The 12,680-nt window shown below is 35.2% G+C and overlaps 1 protein-coding gene across 2 annotated transcripts; it reads right to left on the bottom strand.

The window, feature by feature from the left end:
• Positions 1 to 257: 257 nt before the first annotated feature.
• Positions 258 to 9,226, bottom strand: LOC122015200 (serine/threonine-protein kinase 38-like). Of its 2 annotated transcripts, none has more exons than XM_042571964.1 (14): positions 8,989 to 9,226; positions 8,322 to 8,590; positions 7,106 to 7,280; positions 4,992 to 5,075; positions 4,674 to 4,915; positions 4,372 to 4,594; positions 3,846 to 3,925; positions 3,691 to 3,775; positions 2,864 to 2,995; positions 2,672 to 2,785; positions 2,006 to 2,053; positions 1,107 to 1,191; positions 883 to 939; positions 258 to 784 (listed from the first exon to the last, which is right to left on the bottom strand). In XM_042571964.1, exons 2-14 carry the CDS (start codon positions 8,537 to 8,539, stop codon positions 669 to 671), a joined length of 1,659 nt encoding a protein of 552 aa, XP_042427898.1. In that variant the 5' UTR covers positions 8,540 to 8,590; positions 8,989 to 9,226; the 3' UTR covers positions 258 to 668. The 2 variants fall into 2 exon arrangements, 1 of the variants encoding a protein (XP_042427898.1); XR_006120848.1 differs by lacking the exon at positions 258 to 784 and adding an exon at positions 1,456 to 1,600 and having other exon boundaries at positions 887 to 939.
• Between the last annotated feature and the right edge of the window lie 3,454 nt (positions 9,227 to 12,680).

Genomic DNA, 12,680 nt, shown 5'->3' with positions numbered 1-12,680 from the left:
AGCGTTCCCTGCCGGCATCTGCACCCCGGTCGGCGGCGGCGGCGCCGCCGAGTACAAATTGCGACTCGTCCCCGTGGCGCCTAAAGTGACGATGAAGAGCTTTCCTGATCTGGCCGTGGAGGCCGAGGACTGTAACGAGAAGAGTTCTCGGCTAAATCCCACCTTTCACCCCCAAGTAAATAATTACTGATGCTTTGCATTTGCACGCATTTAATCAAATATACTAATTACTAAAAAAATTATGAAGTTGGTCTGAATGAATAATGATAAATAACATCCACTAAATTTAACTGTTTGCATAGTCTGACAAACAACAATGTAATGTACATAGAGAAATAGATTGCTTAATTTTGCATCACTAATATGACACAAATCAAAATCAAGTAATTATGATTTGTTCAGTGGCTAATCCACACTACAACAGGAATTCTTGGCACCAGCTTAAATTCAGTGTTACAAAAATTAAAGAATCCAAGAGAAACTTTACGCACTTGGATCAACAAATTTACAGGTAACCATCCCAACACCGCTGTCATATCTTTTTTATGTACAGATTGAGGAGGACGAAATAGGTATGCATGATGGGAAAGCTTCTCGGTTGTTCAGGTATTAAGAAGTTCATTGAACTGGTTGTGTTATCTCTGTCGATGATGGGATTGATCCAGAGACTAACTGCTCGAGTGAGAAGATGACTCTACACTTTCAGGCACTTCCATTTGTGTAGGGAGTAGTTTGAGGAAGCTACCTTGGACAAGTGGACTTGGATTTGATGTTGAATCCATGTCTGTGCGATCAAAGCATAGTCCAATGGACCTTATCTTCACAAACAAGTGGTTATCCAAACAAATTAATTAGGAAAAAAAATCAGAAAAAGGTCATTACCAAACAAGGATTTAATTGTTGGCCTCTTTGGCTTATTACTCTTTTTCTTCAACTCAGCTGTGCAAAAGCGAATAATAACAGAAAAGTCGGTGTCAGGGAAATTAGGAATGACAAATCGTAGATTCTACATACACCTTTCAAAGTTTAAAACCACAGAAACATGTACGATTTTACTCCTATGCTTAACAAAATTACACAACTAAGAAATGAGAGAAAAGACCAACCAACGCCTGGAACTTGATTGTCATTTATGATTTCAAAATTTTTGTAAGTATAACCCACAAAGTTGATGTCCTTCGACGGAAGCATCTGTACAATGAGAAAGAAAAGATTTGTCATTTGACAATGAATATCACAATTAAATTTTAACCAAATATTGTCAAACTATTATCATATTCGCAACATAACCATGAGCAATTAAGCAAAAAGCTGTACAGTTCATAGACATGGACTGGAAAGCAATGGAACGAATAGGATGACATTAATTAATTAACAAAAAATTCTCTAGGAAGTAAAATTAGAAACGTTAGATAAAGCTAGAAATTGCATCGGGCAATGAAACTGAATAACTACCTCAACATGAACCTAATAAGGCCTTTCCCTGCCCACGGGCATAGCCGAGCCAGTCACCACATAGTAGATTTGCAAGATTGAGCAAGGGTCGATTCCCAACGAAGTCGTGGAAATACCCTCCCATATGATGGCTTGCTTCGGTTTCCTAATATGCAGTAAGACAACTATTTCAAGTAGGTTAATCAACTACCGTCAACATTACAATATCAAGGGTACATTATTTGGCTCCCTCATGGAACTACTCAGAATCACTCTTGGAACTAGGATCTTCATCTTCATTAGCATAAATGTGATATTTAGTTTCTTTCCGTTTCAATTTCATATTGGGAGTCATATTGCAAACAGCTCCTATTACTCAAATAATTACAATAGCATCTTATTTTACTTCTACACTTTACCCTTCTTTTTGTGTGATAATCTAATTTATATCTGGTACAGAGGACAAGTAATGAAAATCTTAGATTGCCCATGCATAAGTTATGTGCCAGACTGCCAGCTTTCATTCTGAAAAAAAAAAATGATTTATGGGTGATCATAACCCGTGAGCTACCTTTCTCCATGGGCCAGACTTTGAAGAAGTTTGAACCGGTGCTGATGTCTGCATCAAGATATAATGATACAGGTCAATTGTCAAGGGGTGAACTGGAAATGTACTTTTCAAATTAATGATTACGTTGTGTTTCTTGCTAATTTAGAAAATTTTAAGAGTCAAAATGAACTCCCCTGATACAACAAGAAAAAAAACCTCCCATTTCCAAAAACATCCAAACAAATCCATCTGCTGGATACAGATTTCTTGCTCATTGGTATCTTAGCCAAGAGTTGCAGTGCTTTGTTGCATCATCAAACAAGAATAAATACCTCAATTTCTGAGAGATACACTATTTAGAGGTGATTAAGATATCACAAATATCCAAAGCATAGATTTCTCATGAAAAGTTGTAGTAAAACAAAGGTGAAAAAGAACAGAAGACAAAGATGAGGACCACCAAAGAAACTGGAGAACTTAGCAACTCATTGTTCGCATATAAAACAGGGAAGCATCAGAAAATGACAATGGCAGGATACGTTGGAAAATAATTACAATGCCCTGGACAAAGTAAAGTTTTCCTATTGTGTATAAGTTAACACTGAGGAACTCAATGCCTTGGACAAAGTTTTCCTATGAAATATGAATTAACACTAAAGAACTCAGCATTGTTTGAGATGGCTATACCTCCTCAAACTTCTCAAAGTTCTGAGTATCCAGCTCATCATTAACTTCTGGCTTAAAAGCAGCTTCTATTTGGTACAGTCTCTCCCATTGGATGCCTCTAAACCATGGGTGTGCCTGAAATTGATGATTTCATAACAAGCTTCCGCATACATTTCATGAACTGGCTGCCAAAAACATCCCAAGTAAGCAGACCTTTATTTCATGGGTGCCTTTTGTACCAAGTCTATGCTCTACATTACATAGAAGTCTGCTGATAAGATCTTTAGCTTCTGGAGAAAGTTTTGCCTCTTCAGGGAACTTTAAGTGGTTTTTCCAATTAACAATCTGCAAGATAGAAGTGAAGCAACTATAATAAATGCTGAAGCGGCACTGCTTCTCATTCAAATCTTATCTTTTCGTGTGCAGTTTACAGAGGGGGGGATGTAACTTTTTATCCTCCACAAACCTATACACTTGGGCCAACTTCTTATCTTTTTGTACCTTTTTGTAACCAATTATGGCAACAATAACTGCCACGTGGGCAATAAACAGTGTTATGCCAATGAACTGAAACTGAAACACCAAGTTGCACATCATGGGAAGTTTAATTCTCACATCTAACCCCTTATTAGTGTTTAGATTACTCTCAGTAATTTACAATTTCGTGTTAGATATAAAGACACAAAAATTGAGTCTTACTGAATTATGGGGATTAGCATATTCTTGGCAGTTGTGTCACCTAAAACTATGTGATATCAAAATATCAGGCAGACATGAATCTGTCCTTCTAGACTAAAGAACGATCTCCTGAAATCAGGGGTGGACAGGGAAGATATGGCATCTCCAGATGAAAGTTCAAAACAGAGAGGACACAATTTAATTATTCTGTTTTCTACCTTAAGAACTAGCTTAAGCTAAGATAGAAGAAAGAAAATAGCAATAGTTTCTAAGCATGGAAACCAGAGATCCAGAATTAGGTCATTGATTTCAAAAATCAATAGCATGGAAAAAGCTACAAACTTTCAAGGCGCTTGACAAACCTTTCTACACGTGGACATTGGATCTTCAGAATAAAATGGTGGATACCCCACACGCATCTCATACATAATTGCTCCAAGTGACCACCTAAAGAACAGCATGAAATCAGGACAATTGACAATGAAAATTTAACCAAAAAAAAAATTAGGAATCTAACCAGTCACACTCCATTCCATAACCCTTCTTGAGAAGAACTTCAGGAGCAATATAATCCGGTGTCCCAACAGTTGAGTAAGCCTGGACACAATAAAGAACTTGCAACTAAATGACAATATGCTAACATGAATAAGTTACAAAAGTATCTAGTACTCTCAAAAAAACATGAAAACAGGTGACACAATTTAAGAACTGAACGTAAGAGGGAAATAGTATGCAGTACTGTAAAATGGTAGACGAGTAACATGACATAGTGAGCCAAATAATTTGTAAAAATAAAATAAAATGCGTCAAATTATATCTCAAAAGTGACACTGAAAATGTTTCCCTCAACAGCGAGCCAAATGATTCTGTCATGAACCAAAAACTTTCACATTTATTACTATTATATACTCTAATCAGTACAAAAGAAACCAAAATCTTTTATTAAATCCAGTAACTACATGAGAAATCTACCTAAAATCAGTATAATAAACAAGTAGAGTGGTTCTAGGATTTAACTGTAGAACAGTATAACAATGTGTTACCAGCATCCGTCTATTCTTTTGCCAATGTTGTAGTTGCTCTTGTTGAGTACGTCTCGGTGCAGGAGAGACACTAGATGGCTTATCATCCAAATTTCTTCCTGGTCGATATTCAGGTTCATTAAGATTCGGAAAGCTACTACTATCCAGAGGTTTACACAACCCAAAATCTGAAAGCTTCATATGCCCATGTCGGTCCAACAATAGGTTATCGGGTTTGATGTCCCTACGAAGATAAATCCATGGTTCATCAACTAAGTGCAGTTCAATAAAAAAGAGCATACACACAACTGGAAGAAGCATACCTGTGAATGTAATTATGCTTATGAATAGATTCAATGGCTAAAACAGTTTCTGCCACATAAAACCTGGCCTCATCATCCGTCAATGTATCCTTGCGCATGAGCAGAGTCATCATGTCACCCCCAGGCAGATACTCCATGATGAGATATAAATATTCATCATCTTGAAATGAGAAGTAGAGTTTCACAATGTAGGCACTGTCCACCTCTGCAAGTAGGTTTCTTTCAGCTTTCACATGCTCCACCTACAATTTGCAATGTAAATAGACAACTAAACTGTTGAAATAACCAACAGAATAGATAAATGAGCATGAATTTTACCTGACCCCTACGAAGCATTTCAGATTTCTTAAGTTTTTTCATTGCATAGACATGTCCACTTGTTTTCTCTTTACATATTCTGACCTGCATGAACATGAAAAAGCCTAATCAATCGTCCAATCAGGTAAACAATACTGATAAGGCTTAGATAAGTTCAAATATGAATAGTCACAAGGACACTATCTTTTTGCTTGAAAAAATAAATTTCTGAGATAGTCCATATTTAGTTGGTAGATAATATTTTTGGCTAACAAACAATATACAAATATATTGACTGATCATAACTGCAAAAAACAAGGTTGACACATTAAAGAATTTTCTGGAGAATCCTTTCCATAATCCAACAAGTACTAGTCAACATTGAATTAAACATGTAAATCTGAATGATAGGGCTTGAGGTTCGTAGGAGGAACAGATAAAGGAGATTTCACAAGTAGAATAAGAGCCTATTTGGTTGAAAGGATGGATGAATGGACAGATGGATGCTATTAATTTATCTGTTTGTTTGTGCATTTGGACATCCATCTATCACTTGTTCAATTTGAAAGATAAGTCAAAAGACGGATAACTAAATTTGGAAAATGATATCAATACCCTCCTCATCATAACTCTTGTCCTCTCTTCTCTCCCATTCCATCAATCAACTTTCACACAACAATTGTTCAATAATTCAATGAACAATATTTATTCTTGTAAATGCAAGAAGAGAAAAATGAATTTTACCGGTGGACAATCACTTTATCAATAATTTCTAGATGCCAAATTCTGGAGAAAGAGCAGCATGCTGGATTCCAGACAAGCAGAGTCAAACTCTGCATGGGCAGTACGTCAGATTTTAGATGAACAGCACGCACAAGAAACAGGCCGATTCTTGATTGAGCAGCACACCAAATTCAGGATGAGTAGTATGCCATTTGTCTGGACGAACAGAATGTACCCAGAATCACATTAGCAAAATAGGAACAGAATAATACAACCAAAATGTGTTGGGGGAGAAGAGTGAAATGATGGCATAATGTTGATTAGAAAGGGAGCATTCAAAGAGAATGTGAAGAAGAATTTATCACGGAACTTTGGAAGCAAATAGGAAGAACATGTGGCTAAATGTTGGAAGAGGTCAGAACATAATAGGAATGACACGAGCAGAATATAGACACGAAAAAGAGCAAAATCATGGCCAAAATTTGAAAGGGATAGTGCCCTATGTTAGAAGAGAACAGGAAGAAGTACGCATGACTGGAAGTGATGCATGCAGAAGCATGTCAAGTAAGAAGTTGCAACCTCAGTTCGGATCTCCTGGACCCTAAACTCTGGTCCCCTCCCGGTCCCCTCCAAAATGACACACTTCAAATGTCGTTTCATTTACACTCACAACCTAAATTCCAGCAAAGAACGTCACACTGAACATACTTAAGCTTAAATACCAATTTGCGAAAAAACACAAAATCAATCAAAGCTTGCAAATTTCGATGAAAAAAGCTAAAAACATCTCCCAATGTTTATAAAATGCCTATATTTTGTCAAAGAACGCCACACCTAAGCTTAAAACAGCACCAAATTACCGTTTTTGGTACTGTGAGCGTAAATGAAACGGCATCCGAAGTGTGTCGTTTTGGAAGGGACTAGGAGGGGACCAGGGTTTAGGGTCAAGGAGATCCGAACTGTGGGTAGTGTGATCTGGGAATTGTAGCAACACCTATGTTATGAATAGGTAGTTAACAAAATACCCTCATCTTCTTTCTCCTGTCTAAGCAATTTGGATGAACCAAATATGAGGGGAAAATCAGAATTTTTTTGCCATCAACTTATACTTCCTAATTGATCCATCATTTCAGCCAAATAGTTGAAGAATGGCAATAGATATCCATCCATTAAAGTATCCATCCTTCCACTTATTCATCGAAACAAACAAATCTAAATCATACACAATTAACAAGTTTTCATTTCTCACAAGAACTATCTTGCATTACTAATATTGAGTTATGTCTATGAAATCTCCATCGGACACAATAGAAAACCATATCAATCTATTGAATCTAAGATTTTTCACTTCAAACTGACACAGTGACAGATTTGAGTAGGAAAAAAAAGGTTGAAAAAACTTAAGGACTTACCTCCCCAAATGCCCCCCTCCCAATAATAGTCAAAAGTTCAAAATCATCCACACCCATTTTGTGTCTTTGAAGACGCATATATTCTGTTTCTTTTTTCTCTAAATTCTTCAAAATGCTATTCTGCTCTTCTGCAGGAACTTCTCCATCAGCAAGTTTCCTCTCCAACATCCAGCGTCTGGAATTGCCATTGAATTAAATGCAAAAGAATATATCAACAAGAGTAAGTTGAATCCATATTTAAGGTAAATGCAAAAATGTAAGATTAGTTTCGTAATCAGAAGGCACATGCGACCATGGTCATGGTTTCATTATTTCATACTCATGTTCGACAATAAATATAAAGGAAATTTAGAGGCACAAACGAGTACATAGTAAGTCAATAACAAGAAGCAGATTATGACAACTGAGCTATATGTAAGACTATATTGTTAATAATAACTAGTCTATTTAATTATTTTTTTTCCAATTATGTTAACAGGAACTTTTTCTCTCTCTAGCTTAAGAAACCTTTTAATTCAAAAGAGCCAGCAAAATAATTAGCAAGTTTATTCATAAGGGCTACATAACCAATTGTAGCTATGAGACATTAGCATGTGTGAACTAGACTGACTGAGATATATAAGCTACATACAGTCTCATGAGAATACTAAAATGGCCCCAAATGCATGGTTTAGGTAATGATAGAATTATGGTTGTGTTTCCTTTGAGAAATAGAAGAGAAGAAAAAGGGAAAAAATAGGTGAGGTAAAAATGGATATAAGAAAGTTATGTAGGAAAATGAAAAGAGAGGAATTTTTTTGTATCTATTTAAAATCAACCAATCCAAAAAGGATAAAAATTGCTGCCACCTCACTAATCCCTCACAATTGCCTCAGTCTTTGTCCCCAACTCTAGGGAAAAAAAATTTGTGTGTGTGGTAACTATCACTAAAAGGAAATACAATCTACAAGCACGATCACTTTAGTTTTGCATTCCTTTCCTTTCCCACCCATCCATCCAAGCACACATAGTTTAACTATCTAATGGGAGTTTGAACTTGATAAATGCATCGTTTGGATACTACATTCACTGAAACTATAATAGAAGCCCTACAGGGAAGGCACTCCAATCCAATACACTTAGAAGGTAAAGGGATAGTGATGTTTTGTAGCACTTGGGGACCAATGGTTTTGGACAATATATTACGTCCACAGATTTTTTTTTTTTTAATAATCACCTTTCCTTGCGATCTTGCAAGGACTTCATCTGGGCCTTGTAATGGTTCTCAATATACTGCTTTGCAGCGGCGACCTTCTGCTTAGTAATATTAGAAGGCGCATCATCAATTAGAGGCTTCTGCAAATCTTTTGCACTCCCCGTTTCCTTCTTAATAGGTCCCGGTTTGACCTCCTCCCTAGGTTGCAATCTTTGAAACCAGCTTCTCGCACACTCCATAAGGAACTACGCCGCGCAATATCTCCGAGGTTGCTACTCCGTGTCAGTAGACTGAATCAGGAAAAAGCAAAAACAAACAAACAAAAAATCGAACTCAGAGAAATAATTCATAGATCAAGTACAAGTTCAAAATTCAAACCAAACAAAACTAAATTGTGTAAAAAAAAAAAAAATCATACATAACTATGGAGGGAAGAAAAAGGGCTCAGCAAATCCTAGATTACCACCCTAAAATGAAATCTAAAGCAAAAAATGCATCAAAATCTATGCGTTTATAGAATTCCCTATAGAGGACACGAGAATCTCACTGGGGAACAACTAAATGCCTACTGCTTCTCAATTTCCCTTCTACACTACCAAATAAACTCTGAAGATCTAAAAATAAAAAAACATGAATCTCCACATTAATCGACCACAATCCACTAGCAAAGACGCGCAAAAACGGATACCTCTAGAGCGGCACACACGACCAACTAGATCTGCAACTCCTCGAGCGATTAGGAAACTTTCGCCTTTGCTCCCCACAATGATTCGATCGCAGCAGCCTCGCGTCGCTTTGACTCTCCGCAACTAACGCCTGCTTCAGCTTTTTCTCCACCTTCCTGCCGCGACGGGATCAACCCACAACAGAGATATTTAGACCACCATTACGGCAACACTTGCCGATGAACTCTCTTTATGGCCGTTTTGCACGCGAGTCCCTTATATAGTATAATTACCATTTATAGATTCATTCTCATTGATGAGTTTCGACTAATAAACAATACAATTTTCGAATAAAAGAAATTTTTAAAAATATATATATGAGACTGGAAATATTCAATTTTATTTAACGATTCAACGATCAAAACATTGGAAAGATAAAAATAAAATAAAAAAAATATTTTATATGTATGTTTATATTTTAAATTGGTTAGTTTATTTTTCTTAATAGTATCACACTTAGTTGTATACAGTTTTCATAAATTACTCCCTATTAATTCTCTATATACAAACTGTTAATTTTTAATATTTTTTTTTACTTATTTATTATTTTAAATATATCCACATTTATTTATATATTACCCAGTTTTTACTTTCTGAATTAAGTATTTATGAAAATGGATACTGAATAAGTTTTCCTTCCGTGAAGAAAAACAAATTGCTTTTTAACTGTCGTAAAAGAGAATTATATTAAGCTTCATAAAAAAAATAAAAATAGAGTTTTTCTTTATTTTTTATTCATTATGCTTGATTCTTATACTAGTTTCCCGTATTTTATAAATAATTTTATCTAAAATAATTGTCGCTGGTAATTTAATGGCAATATTGAAATGGTGAATAAATCTAAGAAATTAATATTGAGAAAATTGTTGGGAGGAAAAATCCATTTACAGATGTAAACGAAGAATTTCCAAAAATAAAAAATGAAGTTATCAGAATTATAAGGAAACTATTAATCTCATGAAAACATTTTAATATTAAAAAATGTACTTTAAATTTTAGCTTTGATTTTTTTTCAGTTTGATCATTTATTTTATTGAACAAAATCATATGTTGGTCAGAAAATCAAAGTAAAGTATTTTCTTCTTTGTGTGTGTTTTTTTTTTTTTACAAAAATCAAAAGAAGACCAAAATTAAGAGAAACATCATATTAAGTTTTTTTCAAAAAAATAATAAAATAGACATCTCTCCCATAAATTTATCCTAAAAATATAGGATTCAATTCTATTATAGAAGCTAAATATTAGTTCCTATATATTCAATCATGATTAAATTATATTCATTTGAAATGTAATGAGTATAATGAAGATTACATATATTCATTTTGCTTGTTTGAATATTATTTTAATAAAGTTATTATTCAAAAAGTAAGATTAAAATGATATAAAATTATTATTGTAGAAATTTGTAACTAGCTTATATTCATAATAGAAGCTACATGCTAACTTTACATAGTAAATTGTAATTAAATAATATTCATATGAAATGTAGTGAGTGTCATAAAATTTTTATTATTTTTTTTACTAGTTAAAATATTATTTTAATTAAATTATCATTCAAAGAAGTAAAATTAAAATATATAAAGCCATTAGTATATAAGATAATTCATAGATGAGATAATATAAGAATATTTTAAACAATTTATATTAAATAGGGCATCAATTTGACTTTAATTGAAAATGGAATGTCTATCTAATTTTATAAATGATCAACGTCTTTTTTATTTTTGCCCAAATATTTTCATACTTGGTTTTTGAATGTAAAGTATTTATTTTATTTTAAAAATATTGATACACCTTGTCTTTATATATTATTTTAACTTTCTCTTTTAAAAAATAAAAGAATTTCTTTGCCAATAAATTTTTAGTGATTGGCATAGAAAAGTTAATTTCCCCTATTAGTTGTCTATATTTTTTATAAACAATTAATTGACATTAATAATTCAGTGATAGTATATAAAAGGCTCGATAATATCTAACAAATCTTTCTAAAATTGTGGAGAATGATTGCTAATAAGCAATAAAGTAATCTTTCTAAATGGGCTAATTTTTCCGTTTTGCCTTTTGATAGGTTCGAAAACTGAATTACCTAACAGAGCCTTATTTCTTTCCCCGGCACGGGTGGTAATACCGTAAATTGAGCCATGTCTGAGGTCGGTTTACATCAGCAGTGGGGAGCCAACTTGCAGCTGTTGAGATGCCAAAAGCAAGAAGGTGAATCCGAGTCAGATCCGCGAAGACGCGTGTGGTGGGTCCTTCCGGCCGCGTACGCGTAGGATCAAATCGAGTGGCCAGGCGTTCCAAATGCGGTTCAGTTCTGACTTATATTGTTTCAATGGTTTATTAATGGATGTATCGACGTCGTCGTCCTAGAGATCTGATGACCCTACGCATGCTTCAAGAAGATAAATTACGAAGACATTTAATCTTAGCCAAACGATAATTCTTTAAAGGGACAAATTTACTGAAGTACTGAGATGAATAAATCACTTTTTACTACATGAAATAACTAAAAATAATATTTACATCTATCAAAATCAACTCTAATAATAAATCCTCATTCAGTTACCCCGCGAAAGCAATGGGTCATGGGTGTATCGTCCACACTTCAACTTGAATATTTAAGTGATGCCAATTCGATTATTGGGTAGCCGTAACCAAAATATATATATATTTTTTTAAATAACTAAAATATTATCATTTTAAACAAATAAAAGTAGTGAGAGTGGCATCTATCAGGAGCGGATCAGCTAACCTCATTGATGATTTCCACCTGCCAGATCAGCTATTCAGGTGGCTTTCCTTGCCAACCACGGTGCAACCCCTAATTCCAACCATCGCCAGTAACGCGCTCATCCAGTGACGCGCTCAAACCATTCCCGCCCATGCCGCTGATGGAGCGGGAGAAAGCCGAGAACAAAGCCCACGAGGACGGCGAGGAAATGACAAGGAGACGCGATGCAGAGTTCTGACAGAGGAGCAACAGCGAGGCGTCGCCGGAAGGGTTTCCGAGAGTGGAGGCCGACGCGAGCCCCAGCTCCTTTAGGACTTTAAAGACCACGGACTGGAGCATTGTCTCCGGGGCGAAGGCCAAGCGAATCATCTCCTGCTCGTTGTGCTCCTGCAGCAAGAGCAGCCCCATGATCGTGATCATCTACAACCACCTCCTTTCCCTCCAAATCATGATCATTTTTTGTCCCTTCGGAGTTACAGTGGTTAGCACACCTCACTTTGATTCAAATTTCGATAAAGTCAAGATAAATATCTTTCTTATGTCTTAGTCATTATTCTAAAGTTAATAGTAATTCATAATTTATTTTCTTTATGTTGACCTTGGAACAAATTTACTAAGGCCTTAAGGATGGATGTATTCATTTTTTTTGTCATCATGATTATTTTTTAATACTTGAATTTTTAGATCTATCTATCTAAATTTCTAAAATATTTTTTTTATATTAAAGTGGTTTGGGCCGGACAAGACTTATCGAAATGAGTGGTCTCACCTGTCCAACTTAAATGCGTCTATGTGCGATACGAATTTAAGCAACCCGAACCCGGTTCGTATTCGATTGATGGCAATGCAAGCAAATTGATTGTTAGCTAACAGAATGAATCAGAGTATATAATACACGGCGCACCCAGCAATTAATTCCGGTTCA

The sequence above is a fragment of the Zingiber officinale genome, chromosome 8B (assembly GCF_018446385.1).
Source record: "Zingiber officinale cultivar Zhangliang chromosome 8B, Zo_v1.1, whole genome shotgun sequence".
NCBI lineage: Eukaryota > Viridiplantae > Streptophyta > Magnoliopsida > Zingiberales > Zingiberaceae > Zingiber > Zingiber officinale.
The sequence above is the reverse complement of the archived record's forward strand: the minus strand, read 5'-3'. Positions and strand labels throughout refer to the sequence as shown.